This window comes from Schistocerca nitens, chromosome 8 (genome assembly GCF_023898315.1).
Source record: "Schistocerca nitens isolate TAMUIC-IGC-003100 chromosome 8, iqSchNite1.1, whole genome shotgun sequence".
NCBI lineage: Eukaryota > Metazoa > Arthropoda > Insecta > Orthoptera > Acrididae > Schistocerca > Schistocerca nitens.
Window position 1 is genome coordinate 136,469,564 of NC_064621.1, and position 26,299 is coordinate 136,495,862.

At 42.3% G+C, this 26,299-nt stretch overlaps 1 protein-coding gene across 1 annotated transcript in view; it reads right to left on the bottom strand.

Moving 5' to 3' along the window:
- Positions 1-9,882: 9,882 nt before the first annotated feature.
- Positions 9,883-26,299, bottom strand: part of LOC126199131 (luciferin 4-monooxygenase-like) — a 28,661-nt gene continuing 12,244 nt past the window's right edge. The window contains exons 3-4 of the mRNA XM_049935886.1: positions 13,267-13,432; positions 9,883-10,260 (exon numbers count right to left, since the gene is read on the bottom strand). Of these exons, the coding sequence (XP_049791843.1) occupies positions 10,121-10,260; positions 13,267-13,432 (306 nt within the window). The 3' untranslated portion in view covers positions 9,883-10,120. The remainder of the gene's footprint in view (positions 10,261-13,266; positions 13,433-26,299) is intronic.

A 26,299-nucleotide genomic window follows, 5' to 3' on the forward strand; every position in this document is an offset into this window, starting at 1 on the left:
TTCTAACAGAAATTACACAGACAATTATAATAACGGTAATTCCTACCGGAATGATCAATCATACGGAAACAGTAATCGGTATCATCAAGACAGAAATTATTCATACAGTAATAGAAATTCTGACTACAGAAATAACCAGGGTAGTAGATACAACAATAATTTCAGAAGTGACAGTCGAAATTACACAAGAAGCAGTCATGCAGACAGACAGGAAAATAGAAATTTTAATAACAGACACAACCAAGAATTTGTATCTAACAGACAGGAGGGAGCTAATTGGCATCCTCCACGTGACAGAACTTCAGAGAGACAAGTGCAAATCGTAGAAATTGATCCGCGAAATGACGCGAATAATAGTCCTCAGGGGATTCACTGCACTAAGTGAATATGTGCCGTAGCGTGCACAGGGCCCCGAGCTGTTGTGGTGCTACTTCCCTTTTAGTTTTCTGCACCGCTGCCTACTCTTCTACTATTCTTTGTATCTATCAAAATAACTCTTCAACTATCAATCTATCTAGAGAGTCGGTAAATAATAACCGGATATGACTAATTTACCCAAAAGTGATTTCGAAAATTACCGTTTGGACTTACTATATCTTCTGCTGCATTCATTCGTAGTTTAAACGAAATTTTACCAGTTTATCTTCGTGACAATATTACTTCATATGTTGACGATATTCTTATTGCTAAACGTTCTTGGAGTGAGCACAACAAAATTTTGGATTCATTATTACGTATTTTTGCAAGAGTTGACATTACAGTGAACTTGGAAAAATCTGAATTTGGTCGTTCTCAGGTGAAATTTCTTGGTCATATTATTTCTACAGAAGGTATTCTCCCTGATCCAGAGAAACTAGATGCTATTCGTAATTATGCTGTTCCTACTACAAAACGTGATGTTCGAAGTTTCCTTGGTGTCTGTAATTTTCTTAGACGCTTTGTTAGATTGGACGATTTGGCCACACCTCGTTTATGTGAACTATCTGGAAAGAATTCTAATTGGTGTTGGGATGAGGAAGCTCAGTCAGAATTTGAACAACTTCGTGATGGTTTAGTTGCTGCTCCACTTCTTACACATCCGGATTTATCTAAAGATTTTTGTTTGGCGACGGACTCATCATACAAAGGCCTAGGTGCACACTTATTTCAAGAGATAGAAGAAAACGGCGTTGAAGTACAAAAAACTATTGCATTTGGAAGTCGTGTTCTCTCTAAATCAGAAAAGAATTATTCGATTACGGAACTTGAAGCTTTGGCCGTTGTATGGGCTTTCACAAAATTTCGCATATTTTTGTATGGCAGGCATACTAAGGTTTACACCGATCATCGAGCTCTGGAATTTCTTATGTCAGCAAAATTAACACATGGATGATTGTCACGATGGGCGCTGTATCTACAGGAATTTGACTTTAGTATTGTTTACATACAGGGTTCTTCAAATATTATTGCTGATGCTTTATCACGTGCACCGATGGGTTTGAAACAAAGTGCTGAGGAGGATTGCAAAGAAAACAATTATTGTCTGATGTATATTCAAGGTGTTGCGTATGAGAATTTTATTTCGTCTTCGCTCCAGGACATCGCTAAGGAGCAAAATAAGGATCCAATCTGGAAGGACATTAAGGAGAAGTGGAGAAAAAAGGAAAGCGTAGCGATTAGACAGTATTATTTAGTTCGCAACGATATTCTTTTTAAACGAAAATCAGTCGACAACTCTGTTTGGTTAGTTTGTATTCCTGATGAGTGGGTCAATAAATTGATTTGGTATACACATTTCAGTTATGCACACTTTGGTCCCAGAAAATGCTTTCATAAATTACGAGAAAATTGCTACTTCAGTAATATGGAAAAACGTATTCGATCTGTTCTTGCCAAATGCAAATTATGTCAAAAGGCTAAGCCGCCAACTATTTCTCACAGAGCACCGTTGTTTCCTATCATTCCAGCGAAATTAAAGGACATGGCTGCAGTCGATTTGTTCGGTCCAGTGGTTCGTTCTACTAATGCTTTTGCGTACATTTTCGTAGCAGTGGAATTGACATCAAAATATGTGTGTTTTACACCTTTACGCAAAGCAACAGCTCGTTCAGTATCTAATGCTTTCATCAAACATTTTCTTTAAGAAGTGGGTCATGTTGATAAGGTTATATCAGATAATGGATCACAGTTTTGCTCTAAAATTTGGCTTCGTACTCTACGGCGTCGTAAGATTAAACCAATTTACATTTCACTTTTTCACCCTCAATCTAACCCTTCAGAGCGATGGATGAAGGAAATCAATAAATTGTGTCGACTTTATTGTCATCAGAATCACAGAACTTGGGATCAGTATCTTCATATTTTTCAAAACATTCTGAATGAACTCCCTAATGATTCAACTTCTTTACCGCCTATATTGATATTAAAAAATAAAGCACCGACAAATCGCATTTCTGAAATCGTTCCTTTTCCACCTACACGGAAACTGCGGCATTCTGAAGTTGTCAACCTGGCTCTACGAAATATTGCGTCTGCGGCTGCTAGAAGAGAGAAATCAGCTAAGCGTCCTGGTCGTTTAAAAACCTTGTCAGTTGGTCAAAAGGTGTTAATTAAATCTCATCGTTTGTCTCACAAAGGAAAAGGCTTGTGTCGCAAATTTTTTCTGCTTTATAACGGTCCATATAGAGTTCGCAAAATCATTCATGATAACACTGTCGAAGTAGAATCTCTTAAATCTCGGCGCTCTAAGGGATTACATCATATATCGAACGTTAAAATTTTTGTGGAATGACATACTTTCGAGAAACCAACAGTTATACGTAAACATGCGGAGAGTACAAGGATACCGCGCCGTGTTCCGGCGGCGGCACAGACTCAAAGCAACAGTCAAGTCTGCGCGCCGCACAAGGCAGTCGTTGACCGCAAACAATTACTTCCTACGTCACGCGTACCTACAGCTGATCGAGCGCTCAGTGCGAATGCACTGACAGCCGTAAACAAGTACACAGTCTAATTTCTCTGATTAAATTCAGTATAAAGCTATAGTGACTTGATAAATTATGTTATTAACGTTCAGTATTTTTCAGGATACGGTTGTATAAAATATTTAAGAACTTCAGGTAAATACTGTGTGTGTCCGACGTTAAGAGGACTTGCTATCGAGAAATTTTCAGGAAGAATGTAATTTCGAAGAAGAAACTAATAAACTAAAAAGGTAACTATTAATTGAGTTTATGTTTCAGGTAACATATTTCCACTTAGGTACGTACTTTAGACGTAATTTGCTGCTCGCGATTGCGTGATTCATACTTTGTACTAAATTTCATGTTCTATGAATTTACTTGTGAAGCGACGTGCTTGCGTACATTAACTGATTTGACAATGATTGATTAATGAACAGGGTTCTTATTTGTGTATATTATGCATTGCATGGCTACACTGCTTTTTCACTGATGTCATATTTTTCTATTATGTGCCTGCTGTGCGTATTTATTTAAATTATAATTGTCACCTGATTAATTGTGCTGATGTGGTTATGTATGTAAGTTATACCTTGTGATTTATCTGCTTGCGCCTTCATGTTTACTTATTAAGATTACATATGAACATTTATTTGCTTATGCTGATATGATGCTAATTACCTGTTTATTATGTAAGATATATATTTGCTGCTTTGCGTATGGATTGCATATTTACACATTTCTGTTTTGTTGTCATAACTACTCTTTAATTTGCTATATAGAAATGCTGATATACGGTGTACGAACATGGAGTTTAGGTCACACTATGGTATTAATTATAGATTGTTCGCTTGGCAGAGCCTCGTTGTAGGGATTGTGCTGCATCCACTTGTTGACATTCTGTTCTCCACTGGTATATTTACTCGCTGTTGCATGTTTTGCTTACGCTCAGTGCCTTATATTTTTAAGATAAGAAAATGAACTGCTATAATTCTACGAACGACATTAGTACAAGAAACTTCATAGAAGTCACATGAGCTGGAGGTTTTATGGAAGCTGTATAAATTTATGCTAATAGGGAGGAAGCTAACGACATGACATACCAACACTAGGTTTAGACCATTGACAGTTATTACACTGCATTCTTCGTGAGCAATTGAAATAGTAAGTGACACTTGACACAAGAAATACTCCACATGTTTGCTTCTGTTTTGCCATGATTCTTAAAGTGGTGTACACACTGTGAATTATTACTATCATTCACACTCCGTACTCGTACTTACTTACAGAAAGTTATTCAAACTAAAGGCTGTTAGAGGTCATCTATGCATTTCTTTTATTTAATGATGGACAAGGTAACCAAAATGTATTTTATAATTCATAATGAGTAGAAGATCTGGGTCAGGTGGATTACACAGAGGTTGTGTGTGGACATTGTGTCTTCGGATTGTATGGGATGATGAATTGAAGTTTGCACTAGGATTTTATCTGTAATTGTTCGAGGAGACTAACTAGAGGAAAGAGTTGTTATGGAAGAGAAATGCTATTGGCGATAAGGTTTATATGTGTCGACGTATTGAAGAGGTATTATTGAGGTATTGAGATTGTGTGAAGTTGATGATTATTGGAGTTTTGGTGGACAAGAGGTAAGGTAAATGATATTGATGATAAGGTTTATATGTATCGACGTAAGAGGTATTATTGAAGTATTAAGATTATGTGATGCTGATGATTATTGGAGTTTTGGTGGATAAGAGATAAAGTAAGTGAGGAGCATTTTTTTTTTTTTTATTTTGTTGGTCTATATGGAACAAGGAGGATGAAGATGGCAGACTAGAACACTCAAGTGGAAAGAAGATTGTCTACACACACACACTTTGTTAAATCAATAAGCAGTATATACTTTTTTGGAAAAAGGAAGTAATTGCATATCTTGGCACACAGACAGTTGTTCAGCAACCGTACATTTTGATCTGGCTTGGCAAACATTGGTCTTGACATGATGACTATGACGTTAACTATTATTGACTGTTATACATTGCTGCCACTACTACTTGATACACAAGTTGAACATAAAATTTTGGAAAGAATTGCATTTACACAGTTAACACTATTCAATTACACAGTAGTACTTAAATGTGGATAAAAGATGAGTGAGTGTGTTTTGTGTGTTTTCCTTTCCCAATCCCAAATAATTGGTACCGACCTATCTCCTAAATATTATTGTACTTGTTTGTTGTGGCTTGCACTGACACCCATAAATATTATAGGTTTACTGATATTTGTGTATTTGTAATATTTAATATGACAATTATCTGATATCATTTGTGTGTTTATTATAATTTGTATGTTTAGCGTAAGAGCATTGATAATAATTTAGTAAAAGCAATTGTGTGTGCCTTCAAACTGTTGTTCGTGCTTGCACCTATTCAACATTGCTGGGTGCCACTTGGAAATGTTTAATTCCTGCTGATAAACTCTAATGAACTGTCTAATTAGTGATAGTGAATATTATGGACTGTTACGTGCACCTGTTCAACATTACTGGGTGCCACTGATGGACTGCTTCTACTGAAATGATGTCACTTGTTGGTGTCTGCATCTGTTCAACACTGCTGGGTGCCACTGATGGACTGCTTCTACCGAGATAATGTCACTTGTTGGTGTCTGCACCTGTTCAACAATGCTGGGTGCCACTGATGGATTGCTTCTGCTGAAATAATGTCACTTGTTCGTGTCTGCACCTGCTCAACATTGCTGGGTGCCACTGATGGAACTGCTTCTATTGAAATAATGCCACTTGTTGGTGTCTGCACCTGTTCAACATTACTGGGTGCTACTGATGGACTGCTTCTACTGAAATAATGTCACTTGTTGGTGTCTGCACCTGCTCAACAATGCTGGGTACCACTGATGGACTGCTTCTACTAAAATGATGTCGCTTGTTGCTTTCTGCACCTGTTCAACATTGCTGGGTGCCACTGATGGAACTGCTTCTACTGAAATGAAGTCATTTGTAGCTGCCTGCACCTGTTCACCATTGCTAGGTGCCACTGATGGAACTGCTTCTACTGAAATAATGTCACTTGTTGGTGTCTGCACCTGCTCAACATTGCTGGGTGCCACTGTTGGAACTGCTTCTACTGAAATGTCACTTGTTGGTGTCTGTACCTGTTCAACATTGCTGGGTGCCACTGATGGAACTGCTTCTACTGACATAATGTCACTTGTTGGTGTCTGCACCTGTTCAACATTGCTGGGTGCCACTGATGGACTGCTTCTACTGAAATGATGTCACTTGTTGGTGTCTGCACCTGTTCAACATTACTGGGTGCCACTGATGGACTGCATATATTGAAATAATGTCACTTGTTGGTGTCTGCACCTGCTCAACATTACTGGGTGACACTGATGGACTGCTTCTACTGAAATGATGTCACTTGTTGCTGTCTGCTCCTGCTCAACATTGCTGGGTGCCACTGATGGAACTGTTTCTACTGAAATAATGTCACTCGTTGGTGTCTGCACCTGTTGACCATTGCTGGGTGCTACTGCTGGAACTGTCAACTACTTGTTTATTGAACTATGGAAAGCATTTTATGTGAATATTTGTATAAACTGTTTTTTTTTTTTTGTGAATTTACTGTTAGTGAAATGTTATGAGACTGTTACCTACACCTATTTGACATTGCTGGTGCCATTGATTGAATGGTACTTGTGTAAACTATTATGTAAAATCACATGTATGAAACATTTGTATTCCTTACTGTATTTTCTATATTAGGTTATGGAATGGTCAGTGCAAAGCCAAAATTTATTTAGTGAAGTGATATTTGCTTATTAATATTATCTTTTATTTTTGTCTGTATTTTTTGGACGAATTTGGTGGTATTTTCACCACCAATGCTGGCAAAGATACCATCAAATTCTGACCCGTGGAGGAGGGGCATATGAAAGGTGGCTATACTGAGCCACAGCGCCAGAGATTGCGCCAGAGAGTATTATTCAGCCGCCTCCACTGGCAGTTCTTGTCGAGACGTCGTCGTGGAGTGTGCTTGTTGAGATGTAGCAGTGGTGAGTCGTAGTTGAGAAGTTGCGGTAGTGAGTGCTTGTTCAGAATTTGTAGTATTGTTTTGATGGGCTAGACACCAGATGTTATTGGATTGGGAGGCTGTAATGATCAGAGTGTGCTTTTCGTCAATATATGTGAAGGTAACAAAATTCCGTTTTTATTATTTCAATGTCTTAAACAATAATGCCTCTTGGTCACAGGTTCAGTCAACAAAGCATCTGGCTCGTGTTCTTGTATTAGACTGCATTTCAGGTTTCTATGTGCAATTATAGTATTTCTGGTTTTTTTAATTACTTCAGTATAAATGGTGTTAAAAATACCTGGTCTTATTGAGGTAGAACCGTGCCAGATGTGTATGTTGAATCACACTTCCACATACAGAACAGCGACACTTGTGCCTTGTTGTTTCGTAAGTTTTATAGTTGCTGGGGACTTACTTAATTAATTGTGTTAACGGAAGTTTTCTTTCGTTCTTTGCTGTTATTCTATGCAGTCAGATTGCGTACAATACCAGTCAGGGCCAACCGGTTACGAGACTGCGTAATCGGACATTCAGCTACAAAAAAATTAAAATTATTTGCAATCTATTTAATTAAGCCCCCATGCAACATCGGACTATTGAACAGTGGGAAAACGTTGTGTGTTGTGACGAATCACGGTACACAATATGACAATCCGGTGGCAGGGTGTGGGTATGGCGAATGCCTGGTGAACGTCATCTGCCAGCGTGTGTAGTGCCAACAATAAAATTCGGAGGCGGTGGTGTTATGGTGTGGTCGTGTTTTTCATGGAGAAGGCTTGCATCCTTTGTTGCTTCGCGTGGCGGTGTCACAGCACAGGCCTACATTGATGTTTTAACCACGTTCTTGCTTCCCACTGTTGAACAGCAATTCGGGGATGACGCCTGCATCTTTCAACGCAATCGAGCACCTGTTCATAATGCACGGCCTGTGGAGGAGCGGTTACACGACAATAACATCCCTGTAATGCACTGGCCTGCACAGTCCAACCTGAATCCTATAGAACACCTTTGGGATGTTTTGGAATGCCGACTTAGTGCCAGACCTCACCGACACCTCGATGCCTCTCCTTAGTGCAGCACTCAGTGAAGAATGGGCTGCCATTCCCCAAGAAACCTTCCAGCACCCGATTGAACGTGTGCCTGCGAAAGTGGAAGCCGTCATAAAGGGTAAAGGTGGCCCAACACCATTCTGAATTCCAGCATTACCGATGGAGGGCGCCACGAACTTGTAAGTCATTTTCAGCCATGTGTCCGGATGCATTTGACCACATAGCATATCTCTGGCTCAGTTTTCATGGATGACTTTGCGATCTATTGCAGTTCTCCTCGGACTTGTCTCCATGAGCAGCGTGGCCAGTGATGTCTCGATCGTCTTTACTCCTGGAGCATCGACAATGCTTTGCTCTTTCTTTCAAAATTCTTGGGGCTCATGCTTGATAGCAAACTTTTTTGGTCCTCCCCATCGTCTTACCTGGTCGCACGCTCTATCCTGTCCCTCAAGATCCTACGTGTCCGAAACAGTACTTCCTGGGGAGGAGATGAGACCACCTTCCTCAGTTTGTACCGATCCCTTGTCCGTTCTAAAGTAGACTACGGGTGGTTCATTTATTCGTCTGCACGTCCGTCAGCTTAATTTCGCACTACCTTCCACGTTCCCAATGGATGTGAACCCTTCACCGCCTTGGATTCGTGTGGCGGCCCTTGATTCGCTTCCTAAGGAAACTGCTCCGTATTCGATCTATTGCTTTAAATTTCTCGACCTTCGCACGCAACTTAGCTACGGAACCTTGGTGTACACTGATGATTCTAAAACTGATCACGGTGTGAGGTGTGCCTTCGTCACTGGCATCGATCATTTTAGGTATCAGTTTCCGGAACATTGCTCGATTTTTGCAGCCTCTACCAGGCCACCCACGACATCCAGCGACACAGGCTTTTTAATTGTGTCATATGATCGAATTCTCTCAATGCCCTTCAGAGCCTCTGAGTGCTGTAAACTGTCCATTAGTGCAACGGGTCCAACAAGTCTTCCACTTACTCGCTGTTGAGAGTATCTGGTCACATCGGTCTGACGGGAAATGGGGTTGCTGACGCTGTTGCCAAGACTGCAGTCCTCTTACCTCTGCCTATTAGCTCTTCCATTCCTTCGGTTAATCTCCGTGTTTCCATCTGTCTGCAGAACGCGTCACTTTGGCAGCAACACTGCTCTTCTCTTCAAGGGAACAGGCTATGGGGAATTAAACCTCTCCTACAGGTATAGCCGACCTCTTGGTACTCTCATTTGCTAGGTTGCTTATCGGGCACTGTCTTTTTACGATCTGCATTTGCTAAGTGGTGATCCACCACGACTTTGTACTCATTGTCGTGAACTTTTGACGGTTCGCCATTTCATGACCGTATGTACTTTTTGTAACAGCCTACACGTTCCAGTGCATGTTCGCCGTCTGAGTTATCGGCTGCTTAAGCGAAAGACTCGCGGGTTGTCGACCACGTTTTACTTTTTATACGACGTAGTAATAAGGTGAAGGACATTTAATCTCTGGCTCGGGACCTTCACTGTCTGTACGGCGTGTTTTGTTGACTTCTCTGCAAAGAGAAGTCCTAGTTTCTAGCTCTCATTCCTTCCGTCGACTGGGACTAACGTTCAGTCTCTTTTAACTTCGTTTACTTCTTAGTGTTCTAAGATTATGATACGGGCGCTTATGACCTCAGTTGGTTCTGCGTCCTAAAACAAAACAACAACAAAAATCTGCTTCGGTCATACATTAAATTATGTAACGTATCTTTATTCAAATAATTCTACAGTATAAAAAAAATTCTGTACAGAAAATAAAAGTCCAAGTAGCTTCTTCTGTCTTTGTTAAAGTACATTGTCGATGAGCAGAATATTATAAATAAGCCACAGTGCTGAGAATAAACACTTCAGAAGAAGTATATGCTCCTCAAGTCATTACACCCAACAAACCAGCTTACTTTTTTCAGGTACTTTACGTGTGACGTCGAAATAGCTCATACGCAAGGTATAACAAGGAATCTGTCCCTTGCACCCCTCACGTACGTATTTAGTGGCATAATTGTCCAAGTACGTTAATTACTTGTCACTGTAGTTTCTCGTTTCTTCAGTTCTTCTATCAGCAGCTTTTTAGAAATTTTTCCTGCAGCAGTCCTTGGCAGCCTGTCGATGAAGACCACTCCGCCTCGTAATTTCTTGTGATCAGAAACTTGACCTACAATAAATAAAAAGACAATGGGATTTAATAAATGAGTATGCCAGTAGTTAAAGAAAATAAACGTCTTAAAATATGACAATGTGCAAGTAAGAAATATCTGATGTTATGGTTTAAAAAAATTCTAAAACTATCCTCTACATTAATACTGCATATGTATACTGTGATTCAGTATAAAATATGAGACGGGGTGTGTTTCATTGTGCCTTATGTTACTTTATGTTCCCGTTCCACTCACGGATGTGCGAGCTGTCATGAGTGGAATGCAACGTCTGGAAACTTTCCAAGCATGTTTCGAGTGATACACGTCAGCTTTCTTAAAGTTCTCGACAATTAAGATTTTCTTGCTCTTCAGTTACACTTTCTAAAGTCAGTCAAACAAGTCTACGAAGTTTCGTGCCGCCGTTCTCCGAAAACATTACATGTCTTCTGTTAGCACGGTATGTATACCTCACATTTGAGCAATATGCTAGTGTTATAAATAATTCTTGTAATAGGCCAACTATATTTTCCCAGTACCCTGCCAATAAATTTGAGTCTCTCATTTACTTCAGGACTGCCAGAATTTGTGTGATCGACTCACTTCATATCTCGAAGTGTTCATATTCACAAGGATTTGGCTCATTTCGAAGATAGGCTTTGCAGACGATATGAGATCCACGACGTGACAGTAAGTGAACTAGTTGGTAATTTGAGGGAACATGTATAACAGTTCTTCTGCAAAATCCAGTTACTTTCATCTGTCTAAACTCCTTGGAAAATTCTGTTGACCGGTTACAGCTCTATACCACAGTGGTCCTTTCTCTTTAAGTTGAATGTGTTACACACACGTAATACCATGGTCCTTCTTCGATACGACGACGAAGTACGTCGATTAATCAGTGTACACTGGGTCTCCATGAAAAATTATTTTGGAAAACAGTCGATGCAACTCACCTCTTAGTAAAGCTTTTAGTGTCGTGCTTCGCTACAGAGAGAAGCATCCCAGTGGGTAATACTTTTAATTCCGACTGTGCAGTCTAACCATCCTGACTTTGGTTTAGCATAATTTACCTTACGGTATCAGAGAAAAGCATGGATGCTTCTTTAAAAAAGCCGTTGCTGGCGTTGTTAATGATGTATAAATGATAAAATACTGGCCTGTCATGTAGCGTATTGATGTCTACCTGGTGCAATAAAGTCCTTATTTACTTCAGCATACTGTATAGCTGCACTGGATTCCTTCGTCAAATCGGCGACGATTTTCATACGAAACGATGTTATTTGGGGAGGATCGGTTTGAAACGTTACTGACGAGACGTTAAATTCTAGGCTGTATTTTATCTTTCCAAAATCCTATTCTACTCTGGGCTCCATTGTCCCGCTCTTGTCCCGTCAGTCCTAGTTGCAACGCCACACATTGAACTCCTGAACCCAGCTTTACTGCTACTAAAATTTTCAAGTCGAAGTCAGTATACCATCAGCTTCTGGATATAATTATTTCTCCTTGCAATATTGCGGTTAACGAACATCCACCTACCGTCAAGGAACGATTGACCTCGAAGCGTAACTTCACGCAGATTTAATCTATAAGGGCCGGCCGCGGTGGCCGTGCGGTTCTAGGCGCTGCAGTCCGGAACTGCGGGACTGCTACGGTCGCAGGTTCGAATCCTGCCTCGGGCATGGATGTGTGTGATGTCCTTAGGTTAGTTAGGTTTAAGTAGTTCTAAGTTCTGATGACCTAAGATGTTAAGTCCCATAGTGCTCAGAGCCATTTGAACCATTTTTAATCTATAAGGTGTCAAGAAAACGTGGGCAGTTATTTACCGTGAAATTCAAACCGATTGCCTCACAGATGACGTACACAGAAGGGCGCTAAAGTGACAATTTAAAAGTGGTGCATTTTGTAATAAAACCGTATTGATGGTCGATTTTCATATTATTATTATTGGGGTCGATTCTTAGTTTCATCACCAACCGTTGGGACAGCGTGTGGTCGAGATTAACTCGTCTTCAGTTTATAAGTGGCCGTAAATCCTCTCAATATGTGTCTTATTAAATTAAAGTTCGTCCAAAATGATGAAATATCTCCGTATAAATTTGGTATAAGTGGCTCCATACGACTCCATATAAACTGTCGCTGAGACGCAGTTTATGTCAAAAAACTTTATTTTGCATTCGGACACGCGATTTACTGAACGTTAGGATAACACAGACTTGCTTAATATTACTTTTAAGTCGTGTTTATGATAAACACGTTCTGCTCTCAATACGTTGACACCCAAAGCTAACTTACTGGTATTGACGAGCATTTGGATGAAAATAAACTTTATTAAGTCGTCCTGTGGAAACTTTTCTACTCTTTATTTTCTCGCTTCCCCTGAAGATCATGAACAGGAAGCCAGCCGAAGCTTCGCTTGAAGAGGTTAATGTTATTCAACTTAAAACCCGAGGAGATTTACTCCGTGAAACATCACGAAAAATCACACATTCTCAGTACCCTTATTCTATGTGCTACGTTAAAAGTTACGTACAGTCTTTGCACATCACAATATATCACGGCATGGGGAGTTTTTCCCATATCAGAGAATAAACGCACAATTTTATTCTCAGTAGCACGTCACGGACTCACCTTCACAAGCAACGGTTTTCTGACAGACCACCAAAGATAAAAGTAATAATAACCGAGCTGCATGCCCTAAAGCGCGGAATATGTAACAGATGAATATGTGATCACGAAGAATGGTTCAAATGGCTCTGAGCACTATGCGACTTAACTTCTGAGGTCATCAGTCGCCTAGAACTTAGAACTAATTAAACCTAACTAACCCAAGGACATCACACACATCCATGCCCGAGGCAGAATTCGAACCCGCGACCGTAGCGATCGCTCGGCTCCAGACTGTAGCGCCTAGAACCGCACGGCCACTCCGGCCGGCCACGAAGAATGCAGCCGACAAATTTGCAGCCTATGGCAGAGCAGTACGGCGCTCCATTACTTTGCACTACGGAGGCCAGCGTACTCACTGTCGACAAAGTGTGCCACTTGGTCCTCAGAGACGGGCTCGCCTGGCTTCAGCACGACGTAGGCCCTGGGCAGCTCTGCAGCCAGAGGGTCCGGCACCCCCACCACCGCTGCCTCCAGCACGGCCGGGTGTCGGCAGAGCAGCGCCTCCAGCTGCGCAGATGGCACCTGCAGGGTAACCACCAAGAAGGAACATGTACTCTCTCTCTCTCTCTCTCTCCAGTGATGGCGAGACATTTGGTGTCAACAGAGAGTGGGGTTACAGCGTATTGCACACAGTGACAAATGTGTATTTCCATTGACGAACCTGTTAGATCTTGGTAGAATATTTTATTTATGATCAATGAAAATACACTCCACCCTTGTGTAATAGTCTACAGTATTATTATTTTACTTAAAAACCGGGTTTCAACAGTTACGCCATCGCGAGGTGGATAGATCAATATGGGTGCCCTTGAATTATCTTGTAGGATCAAAGATTTTAAACTAGTGCATCCATCTTCAGAGTATCGCAGTTGACAATTATCAATGTTTGTTTAGGATTTAAGTGAGAGGAATTGTTTAAGTGAAAATCCAATGTAAAACTGTTGAACTTAGATAAAATATATGAAACATTAAATAACTAAATCTACAACAAATTACAATAATTGTTCTGAGAAGAAAACAAACTGAGCGAGTGGTAAAATGCCCACAGGAGATCGAAAGTATCTGTGCACTGAAGCTGGTGAATTCATTGCCCATCGAGGAGAACCAATTATATGAATGCGTGGTGTCTATTCTTTCGGACTTGTCCGAAAGAAGCTTGACACCACACATTCATGTAAAGAAAAAGTTTTTGGCAAAGCAATTGCAACTATAGTAACTGAAATAAAATAAAAAAATGGGGCATGTAGGTAGGAGGGTTAATTTCCTTGAATTTATCTTACTGGGAAGAAAACCCGTGGTCTAGGGGTAGCGTCTTTGATTCATAATCAAAACGTCTTCGGTCCCGGGTTCAATCCCCGCCACTGCCTAAATTTTGATAAATAATCAGCATTGGCGGCCGAAGACTTCCGGCATAAGAAGTCAGCCTCATTCTGCCAACAGCCTTGTCAAAGAGGGCGGAAGAATCAGCAATGACCAACGACATGAGGATGCAGAAGGCAATGGAAACCACTGCATTAAAGACACGTAACGTGTATCCACAGGACATGTGGCCTGTAATTGAAGAAGTGTCATGATGATCTCTCCATTGGCAAAAGATTCCGGAATAGTCCCCCATTCGGATCTCCGGGAGGGGACTGCCAAGGGGGAGGTTACCATGAGGAAAAGATTGAATAATCTACGAAAGGATAACGTTCTACGAGTCGGGGCGTGGAATGTCAGAAGCTTGAAGGTGGTAGGGAAACTAGAAAATCTGAAAAGGGAAATGCAAAGGCTCAATCTAGATATGGTAGGGGTCAGTGAAGTGAAGTGGAAGGAAGACAAGGATTTCTGGTCAGATGAGTATCGGGTAATATCAACAGCAGCAAAAAATGGTATAACAGGTGTAGGATTCGTTATGAATAGGAAGGTAGGGCAGAGGGTGTGTTACTGTGAACAGTTCAGCGACCGGGTTGTTCTAATCAGAATCGACAGCAGACCAACACCGACAACGGTAGTTCAGGTATACATGCCGACGTCGCAAGCTGAAGATGAACAGATAGAGAAAGTGTATGAGGATATTGAAAGGGTAATGCAGTATGTAAAGGGGGACGAAAATCTAATAGTCATGGGCGACTGGAATGCAGTTGTAGGGGAAGGGGTAGAAGAAAAGGTTACAGGAGAATATGGGCTTGGGAGAAGGAATGAAAGAGGAGAAAGACTAATTGAGTTCTGTAACAAGTTTCAGTTAGTAATAGCGAATACCCTGTTCAAGAATCACAAGAGGAGGAGGTATACTTGGAAAAGGCCGGGAGATACAGGAATATTTCAATTATATTATATCATGGTCAGACAGAGATTCCGAAATCAGATACTGGATTGTAAGGCGTACCCAGGAGCAGATACAGACTCAGATCACAATGTAGTAGTGATGAAGAGTAGGCTGAAGTTCAAGACATTGGTCAGGAAGAATCAATACGCAAAGAAGCGGGATACGGAAGTACTAAGGAATGACGAGATACGTTTGAAGTTCTCTAACGCTATAGATACAGCAATAAGGAATAGCGCAGTAAGCAGTACAGTTGAAGAGGAATGGACATCTCTAAAAAGGGCCATCACAGAAGTTGGAAAGGAAAACATAGGTACAAATAAGGTAGCTGCGAAGAAACCACGGGTAACAGAAGAAATACTTCAGTTGATTGACGAAAGGAGGAAGTACAAACATGTTCTGGGAAAATCAGGAATACAGAAATACAAGTCGCTGAGGAATGAAATAAATAGGAAGTGCCGGGAAGCTAAGACGAAATGGCTGCAGGAAAAATGTGAAGACATCGAAAAAGATATGATTGTCGGAAGGACAGACTCAGCATACAGGAAAGTCAAAACAACCTTTGGTGACATTAAAAGCAACGGTGGTAACATTAAGAGTGCAACGGGAATTCCAGTGTAAAATGCAGAGGAGAGAGCAGATAGGTGTAAAAAATACATTGAAAGTCTCTATGAGGGTGAAGATTTGTATGATGTGATAGAAGAAGAAACAGGAATCGATTTAGAAGAGATAGGGGATCCAGTATTAGAATCGGAATTTAAAACAGCTTTGGAGGACTTACGGTCAAATAAGGCAGAAGGGATAGGTAACATTCCATCAGAATTTCTAAAATCATTGGGGGAAGTGGCAACAAAACGACTATTCACGTTGGTGTGTAGAATATATGAGTCTAGCGACATACCATCTGACTTTCGGAAAAGCATCATCCACACAATTCTGAAGACGGCAAGAGCTGACAAGTGCGAGAATTATCGCACAATCAGCTTAACAGCTCATGCATCGAAGCTGCTTACAAGAATAATACACAGAAGAATGGAAAAGAAAATTGAGAATGCGCTAGGTGACGATCAGTTTGGCTTTAGGAAAAGTAAAGGGACTACAGAGGCAATTCTGACGTTACGGCTAATAATGAAAGCAAGGCTAAAGAAAAATCAAGACACGTTCATAGGATTTGTCGACCCGGAAAAAGCGTTCGACAATATAAAATGGTGCAAGCTGTTCGAGATTCTGAAAAAAGTAGGGGTAAGCTATAGGGAGAGACGGGTCATATACAATATGTACAACAACCAAGAGAGAATAATAAGAGTGGACGATCAAGAACGAAGTGCTCGTATTAAGAAGGGTGTAAGACAAGGCTGTAGCCTTTCGCCCCTACTCTTCAATCTGTACATCGAGGAAGCAATGATGGAAATAAAAGAAAGGTTCAGGAGTGGAATTAAAATACAAGGTGAAAGGATATCAATGATACGATTCGTTGATGACATTGCTATCCTGTGTGAAAGTGAAGAAGAATTAAATGATCTGCTGAATGGAATGAGCAGTCTAACGATTACACAGTATGGTTTGAGAGTAAATCGGAGAAAGACGAATGAGAAGTAGTAGAAATGAGAACAGCGAGAAACTTAACATCAGGATAGATGGTCACGAAGTCAATGAATTTAAGGAATTCTGCTACCTAGGCAGTAAAATAACCAATGACGGACGGAGCAAGGAGGACATCAAAAGCAGACTCGCTATGGCAAAAAAGGCATTTCTGGCCAAGAGAAGTCTACTAATATCAAATACCGGCCTTAATTTGAGGAAGAAATTTCTGAGGATGTACGTCTGGAGTACAGCATTGTATGGTAGTGAAACATGGCTGTGGGAAAACCGGAACAGAAGAGAATCGAAGCATTTGAGATGTGGTGCTATAGACAAATGTTGAAAATTAGGTGGACTGATAAGGTAAGGAACGAGGAGGTTCTACGCAGAATCGGAGAGGAAAGGAATATGTGGAAAACACTGATAAGGAGAAGGGACAGGATGATAGGACATCTGCTAAGACATGAGGGAATGACTTCCATGGTACTAGAGGGAGCTGTAGAGGGCAAAAACTGTAGAGGAAGACAGAGATTGGAATACGTCAAGCAAATAATTGAGGACGTAGGTTGCAAGTGCTACTCTGAGATGAAGAGGTTAGCACAGGAAAGGAAGTCGTGGCGGGCCGCATCAAACCAGTCAGTAGACTGATGACCAAAAAAAAAAAAAAAAAAAATCTTACTGGGAGGCTACCATCATCCATCTACACTACTGTCCATTAAAATTGCTACACTACGAAGATGATGTGCTACAGACGCGAAATTTAACCAACAGGAAGAAGATGCTGTGATATGCAAATGATTAGCTTTTCAGAGCATTCGCACAAGGTTGGCGCCGGTGGCGACACCTACAACGTGCTGACATGAGGAAAGTTTACAACCGATTTCTCATACACAAACAGCAGTTGACCGGCGTTGGCTGGTGAAACGTTGCTGTGATGCCTCGTGTAAGGGGGACAAATGCGTACCATCACGTTTCCGACTTTGATAAAGGTTGGATTGCAGCCTATCGCGATTGCGGTTTATCGTATCGCGACATTGCTGCTCGCATTGGTCGAGATCCAATGACTGTTAGCAGAACATGGAATCGGTGTGTTCAGGAGGGTAATACGGAACGCAGTGCTGGATCCCAACGGCCTCGTATCACTAGAAGTCGAGATGACAGGCATCTTATCCGCATGGCTGTAACGGATCGTGCAGCACGTCTCGATCCCTGAATCAACAGATGGGGACGTTTGCAAGACTACAACCATCTGCACGAACAGTTCGACGACGTTTGGAGCAGCATGGACTATCAGCTAGGAGACCATGGCTGCGGTTACCATTGACGCTGCATCACACACATGAGTGCCTGCGATGTTGTACTCAACGACGAACGTGGGTGCACGAATGGCAAAACGTCATTTTTTCGGAACAATCCAGGTTCTGTTTACAGCACCATAATGGTCGCATCCGTGGCTGTACCCTTCATTCGATCCCTGCGAAACCCTACATTTCAGCAGGATAATGCACGACCGCATGTTGCAGGTCGTGTACGGGCCTTTCTGGATACAGAAAATGTTCAACTGCTGTCCTGGCCAGCACGTTCTCCAGATCCATCACCAATTGAAAACGTCTCCTCATTGGTGGTCGAGAAACTGGCCCATCACAATACGCCAGTCACTACTCCTGATGAACTGTGGTATCGTTTTGAAGCTGCATGGCCAACTGTACCTCTACACGCCATCCAAGGTCTTTTTGACAATGCCCAGGCGTATCAAGGCCGTTATTACGGCCAGAGATGGTGGTTCTGGGTACTGATTTTTCAGGATGTATGCACCCAAATTGCGTTAAAATGTAATCACATGTCAGTTCTAGTAAAATATATTTTTCCAATGAATACCCGTTTATCATCTGCATTTCTTCTTGGTGTAGCAATTTTAATGGCCAGTAGTGTAAGAGAGATGTATGATCAGTCCACTTGTCCATGAGAATAGCAAGCCACTTGTTCAAGTACAGTACTTTCTGGATTCAATTGGAGGCTAGAAGTTGATACCAAATCGGATCAGATATTCCTGGACGTCGTACCTATTATTTAATTATCATCTGGTGATTATTCTTCATGCTGTTACTTCCTTCCTCTTACACCGTCTCTTCATTTATTAATTTATCAGTCGACTTCATTCCGTTCCATGAGCACAGAGCAAATCTTCTAAGTTTCTCCATCACTTCCATGCCAAGCTGACTAAAGGAACAGATCAGTTGATTCGAAACTTACCGAGGCATCTAGGAATCGACAGTTTTTTTAATGAAAGGAAAAGTGACTGGGGGAGGGGGTGGGGTTAGAACTGAAGGTGGAAACAAGGAGCGAAAACTGCAAACAAGTTTAAATGGATGTAGGTTGCAGTATTAATGCAGAAATGGAAAGACTTGTCCAGGATAGACTCCTGCAGAGAGCTACATGAAAGCAATCTTCGGACTGAATACCACAACAGCAACATCATACCCCATGCGGCATACTAGGGATTTTGTTCAGTCCTTCACTTCAGTTGCACTTTTTCTACAATTTCAAATCAGTGTTCAAAAACACTAGAGCGGTAAGAATGCGTAACTTGTCATTGTCTGACATCTACAGCTGTTTCTGCCTTTTCTGATATCTGATCATTTAGTATGCGGTTAAAGTCTAATCGCAGTACTTGATCGCAACTTACTTGCTTTACGAGCCTCCTCCACCTCTTTATCTGAAGTACAAATCCTATAAGTAATTCAGACTTCCTGCTATTAACTTGTCATATTCTGTAGGTAATAAACTATCCCTATCTTCACCTTTCAGTTTAACTCAATTCTTTTTCGGGTCTTTAAAATTACTGACGGTAGTTTTGCACACAATCAATGTTTAGTAACACTGCCTCACTTCCAGTTCCTTTGCTTGCCGCACTCATGTGTTTTGATTTAGCTACATTGCAGTTTGTGTTGATTTATTTTATAAACCATCTGCAATGTTGTCTCCCCAACTTATCTTTGTATTATTATGTTTCCCCCTTTAGGCTCTACAACTTATTCTCGTGTAAGCTGATTAAATGTTTTGATCCGGTGGAATGGAGCTGTAGCTGAAATTCTGGAAGACGTCGAAATAATTACTGAGGGAGCTGCAGCACGATTTTAGCCGCCTATTTCGAGCGGAAGCGTCAAGATGTGGTATGACGTTTCGGTTGCACCCCATATGAGTCACAGCAACAGAATTTCAAGTATCCGCCTGACGGCGATAGCGGTCGCTAGAGTACTGGCGAACCCCATGGTGTGCACCCACTGAGCCATGCTCTGGACTACGAGCCCTCTGCCGCTGTAATATAGGATGGTCGGCGACATTGAGCCTCTGTCCCACTCGCACTTGGAGCGTCATCGTGCTTAGTACGACGAGCCTCATCTTATAAGGGGAGGCCACGACGTTTGGAACGCGGATACTGCAAACTTCGTACACTCGTAGCACTCCATGAGGACAACAAAATGTGTAAGCAGTTGCGCGTACTTCTCAAGCGTTATTGAGAAAATCGCGATATAATTTCGGTCGCCAAATATATACGCGCGCGTGGTCATTTTTACCATGAAGCGGTGGTTAGCGTTCAAGGGTTTCAACATAATCATTTTCTTTACTATTTATATTACAATTGATATAATGGGGAAAATGTAATCGGATGAACTTTTATTAAATTTACGATGTCATTGTGGTGTCACCGCCAGACACCACACTTGCTAGGTGGTAGCCTTTAAATCGGGCGCGGTCCGTTAGTATACGTCGGACCCGCGTGTCGCCACTGTCAGTGATTGCAGACCGAGCGCCACCACACGGCAGGTCTAGAGAGACTTCCTAGCACTCGCCCCAGTTGTACAGCCGACTTTGCTAGGAAGGGTTCACTGACAAATACGCTCTCATTTGCCGAGACGATAGCATAGCCTTCTTTTACGTCATTTGCTACGACCTAGCAAGGCGCCATTACCAGTTTATATTGAGATTATAATTCATGTATCAACAAGAGCGATGTTCTCCAATTATGGATTAAAGTTAAGTATTCCAGAAACTATGTACTATTTTTGGCTACTATAACTCCTTTAATTGTTCCAGACCTCACGCCAGTCTGCGTGAGCTTAAACGCGTGCCTTTCGGCCTCCTCTAGCAACACGGTGTTGGCTCTTCTCCCAACACATCAATCATTTGGCAGTCTACTATTTTTTTATCATCACAAATACTGTAATATTCTTAACTATCGACTAGTAAACAACCAAACGCATAAAGTGATACTGAAAATGTATGCTTGCCCGTGATTTGAGAAATCCTTTATACCAGGAAGGAGCCCGAAATGACTCGTTACCTCCAAGTTTTGACCGGCACAGACGGCTTTCGGAAGATGTACAATTAATCGTCGCTTTCGACACTACGAGCACAAGTTGTAGAATGGTATTTTTCGTAAAAACATGGAAAACATGAAGTTAAACGGCACCAGCTGCATTGAATAAATGTTACGTTTCCGCATACGCAAGGTCTTTTGACGTTTTCCGTGGAAAAAGAAACCTCATTAACATTTTCAAAAACCTCTCTTTCAGACGATAATTTCGAAGCAACCCATACATAACGCAGTATTTCCTTAAAAATCGGCGCTGATAATTACTTATGCAGTATCGAGTGCATTTTAATAGCGTCTTCCGAGAAGCAATTTCTCCTTCTCTTTCGATTAAATACGAACAGTTTGAAGACACGGACAAGCATACATTTTCAGTATCACTTTATGCGTTTGGTCGTTTACTAGTCGATAGTTATTAATATTATATTATTTGTGATAATAAAAATTAGTAGACTGCCAAATAACATTGTAACTTTTATTAAAGTTCATCAGATTACACGTATTTTTTCCATTATATCAATTGTAATATAAATAGTAAATAAAATGACTGTGTTGAAAATAAAAAAAAAAAATACTGACGAACGGAATTCGATCCAGCGATCCAGCGGCTTGAACGCCAACCACTTTTTTTTTTTAAGTTTTGTTTTATATTATTCGTTGAATTTGTTCAGGGCGAACGTCCGATGACACCCGTTAACTTTGTTCATTGATCCGTTCGCTCAGGCTTTTTTTTTTTTTAGGAAGGGTAGCTAACGCTCTGATCGAAGACGCTGAGCTACCGTGGCGCGACCTCTCGGCTCCAGCCGCTCCGTGGTAAAAATGGCCACGCACAGATATATACACTACTGGACATTGAAATAAGAACACCGTAAATTCATTGTCCCAGGAAGGGGAAACTTTATTGACACATTCCTGGGGTCAGATACATCACATGATCCCACTGACAGAACCACAGGCACATAGACACAGGCAACAGAGCATGCACAATGTCGGCACTAGTACAGTGTATATCCATCTTTCGCAGCAATGCAGGCTGCTATTCTCCCATGGAGACGATCGTAGAGATGCTGGATGTAGTCCTGTGGAACGGCTTGCCATGCCATTTCCACCTGGCGCCTCAGTTGGACCAGCGTTCGTGCTGGACGTGCAGACCGCGTGAGACGACGCTTCATCCAGTCCCAAACATGCTCAATGGGGGACAGATCCGGAGATCTTGCTGGCCAGGGTAGTTGACTTACACCTTCTAGAGCACGTTGGGTGGCACGGGATACATGCGGACGTGCATTGTCCTGTTGGAACAGCAAGTTCCCTTGCCGGTCTAGGAATGGTAGAACGATGGGTTCGATGACGGTTTGGATGTACCGTGCACTATTCAGTGTCCCCTCGACGATCACCAGTGGTGTACGGCCAGTGTAGGAGATCGCTCCCCACACCATGATGCCGGGTGTTGGCCCTGTGTGCCTCGGTCGTATGCAGTCCTGATTGTGGCGCTCACCTGCACGGCGCCAAACACGCATACGACCATCGTTGGCACCAAGGCAGAAGCGACTCTCATCGCTGAAGACGATACGTCTCCATTCGTCCCTCCATTCACGCCTGTCGCGACACCACTGGAGGCGGGCTGCACGATGTTGGGGCGTGAGCGGAAGACGGCCTAACGGTGTGCGGGACCGTAGCCCAGCTTCATGGAGACGGTTGCGAATGGTCCTCGCCGATACCCCAGGAGCAACAGTGTCCGTAATTTGCTCTGAAGTGGCGGTGCGGTCCCCTAAGGCACTGCGTAGGATCCTACGGTCTTGGCGTGCATCCGTGCGTCGCTGCGGTCCGGTCCCAGGTCGACGGGCACGTGCACCTTCCGCCGACCACTGGCGACAACATCGATGTACTGTGGAGACCTCACGCCCCACGTGTTGAGCAATTCGGCGGTACGTCCACCCGGCCTCCCGCATGCCCACTATACGCCTTCGCTCAAAAACCGTCAACTGCACATACGGTTCACGTCCACGCTGTCGCGGCATGCTACCAGTGTTAAAGACTGCGATGGAGCTCCGTATGCCACGGCAAACTGGCTGACACTGACGGCGGCGGTGCACAAATGCTGCGCAGCTAGCGCCATTCGACGGCCAACACCGCGGTTCCTGGTGTGTCCGCTGTGCCGTGCGTGTGATCATTGCTTGTACAGCCCTCTCGCAGTGTCCGGAGCAAGTATGGTGGGTCTGACACACCGGTGTCAATGTGTTCTTTTTTCCATTTCCAGGAGTGTATTTGACGACCAAAATTATCTTGCAATTTTCTTAGTAACGCTTGAGAAGTACGCGCTACTGCTTACATATTTTGTTGTCCTCATGGAGTACTACGAGTGTGCGCAGTTTTCAGTAAATCCGCGTTCCAAACGGTGTGGCCTCCCCTTGTTAGTTGACATTGTGATAGGTTGTCTCTGTTACTCGTTGCATAATTTGTAATGAGTCTTGGTGTCCTTGAGGGAATACAAGTTAATTAAATCTTCTTTTTACGATGTTAACATCTTCGCTAATCATCTCTGCCCCTGTGAAGCTTTCCTGCGACGGCAGTTGCCACACCACTCTGACGTCCACGTCTCCTTACTGTTGTGTACCAAGTCGTACACAACACAACAACTCTTCGACAGGGTAACAAACATGGGTGACCCATTGTACAGTGAAAGAGAAAACGCAGTTAGTGTAGTCGTGGACATTAAAAAAAAGAAAAAATCCAGCATTCCATTAAAAAAATTTAAGGAATCGTCCTTTTCAGGCGACAAAGAATTCTGCTGACCTCAGGTCATTCCATAAGTAATTTGGAGACGTACAACAAAGGAAAAGTGGAGACACCATTGTTCAAGGTATCATTTTGGTGCTAGCCTGGAATACATAACAAACGCGGGAAAATATCTAAACGACTCTGGCCAAACAAGGATTTGAAGCTGCAACGAACCGGTCTGAAGTTTCTTTTCACTCTGAGTATAGTGTCATATGATCACTTGCTTTGTATTATCCGCTGAAATACGGCGCCTCAGCTATATGTCCACTAATCATGTCAACATAAAACTAGCTTTCAAGCGTATCAGAGTTAAAATATCAGATTAATCATGCATGACATTGCTTAGTTTACCTGACTGAGTCGCGCCGTTACTCCCTCTTGGGGTTGTAGCTCAGCCCCCGGTCCTACCCGCAGTCTCTCATTTTCATCTTTATCTTACTAACTTGACGTATTTTGCTTATTTTCATTCAGTAATGTCATATGGAAAAATGTTCTGTAGTAACTCGTCTTTAAGAAAGCAGGTCTTCATTGCCCCAAACACGTGCTGTAAGAATAGTATGTGGTGCTCACCTGCGATCGTCTTGTAGACATCTGTTTAAGCAGTTGGGCATTCTGACTACTGCTTCACAGTATATTTATTGCCTCATGAAGTTTGTTGTAAATAATCCACTACAGTCCAAAAGGAACAATGAGGCACATAATTAAAATACTAGAAGAAAAAATGACATTCATTACTCAACATTTTAAGGTTGTCTTTAGCACAGAAAGGCGTGCACAACGCTGCAACAAAAATTTTTGACCACTTATCCAGTGATATAAAATGTCTAACGGACAGCAAGGTAGAAATTGAAAATAAATTGAGAAAGTTTCTCCCTGACAAATCCTTCTATTCCGTAGAGGAATTTCTACGTTTGTAATGTGTAAAAGGTGGTGGGTAGGAACTGCTAACACAATCCTGTTTTTATTTCGGATAAAAAAAGAATTATATGGTGATGTTTAGAGTACAAATAGATGTACAAATCAATTTTCAATATGAATGTAAAATGACTCGTTCCACATCACGACGGTTTATCATGCAAAATGATACATGGAACGTGAAAGTAAATAACTACACTACTGGCCATTAAAATTACTACACCAAGATAAACACTAAGATAAACGGGTATTCATTGGAAAAAATATATTTTACTAGAACTGACATGTGATTACATTTTAACGCAATTTGGGTGCATATATCCTGAGAAATCAGTACCCAGAACAACCACCCCTGGCCGTAATAACGGCCTTGGTACGCCTGGGCATTGAGGCAAACAGAGCTTGGATGGCGTGAACAGGTGCAGCTGCCCATGCAGCTTCAACACGATACTACAGTTCATCAAGAGTAGTGACTGGCGTATTGTGACGAGCCAGTTGCGCAGCCACCATTGACCAGACGTTTTCAATTGGTGTGAGATCTGGAGAATGTGCTTGCCAGGGCAGCAGTCGAACATTTTCTGTATCCAGAGAGGTCCGTACAGGACCTGCAACATGCGGCCGTGCATCATCCTGCTGAAATGTAGGGTTTCGCAGGGATCGAATGAAGGGTAGAGCCACGGGTCGTAACACATCTGAAATGTAACTTCCACTGTTCAAATTGCCGTCAATGCGAGCAAGAGGTGACCGAGACGTGTAACCAATGGCACCCCATACCATCACGCCGGGTGATACGCCAGTATGGCGATGACGATTACACGCTTCCGATGTGCGTTCAACGGATGTGACCGGCATGATGCTGTAAATAGAACCTTTATTAATTCCGAAAAAATCACGTATTGCCATTCGTGCCCCCAGGTTCGTCGTTTGTACCATCGCAGGCGCTCCTGTCTGTGATGCAGCGAGAGGGTAACCGCAGCTATGGTCTCCGAGCTGATAGTCCATGCTGCAGCAAACGTCGTCAAACAGTTCGTGCAGATGGTTGTTGTGTTGCAAACGTCCCCACTTGTTGACTCAGGGATCGAGACTTGGCTGCACGATCCGTTACAGCCATGCGGATAAGATGCCTGTCATCTCGGCTGCTAGTGACACGAGGCCGTTGGTCAGTGTAACAGCCATTGGATCTCGACCGACGCGAGCAGCAATGTCGCGATACGATAAGCCGCAATCGCGATAGGCTACAATCCGACCTTTATCAAAGTCGGAAACGTGATGGTACGCATTTCTCGAGGCATCACAACAACGTGTCACCAGGCAACGCCGGTCAACTGTTGTTTGTGTATGGGAAATCGGTTGGAAACTTTCCTCATGTCAGCACGTTGTAGGTGTCGCCACCGGCGCCAACCTTGTGTGAATGCTCTGAAAAGCTAATCATTTG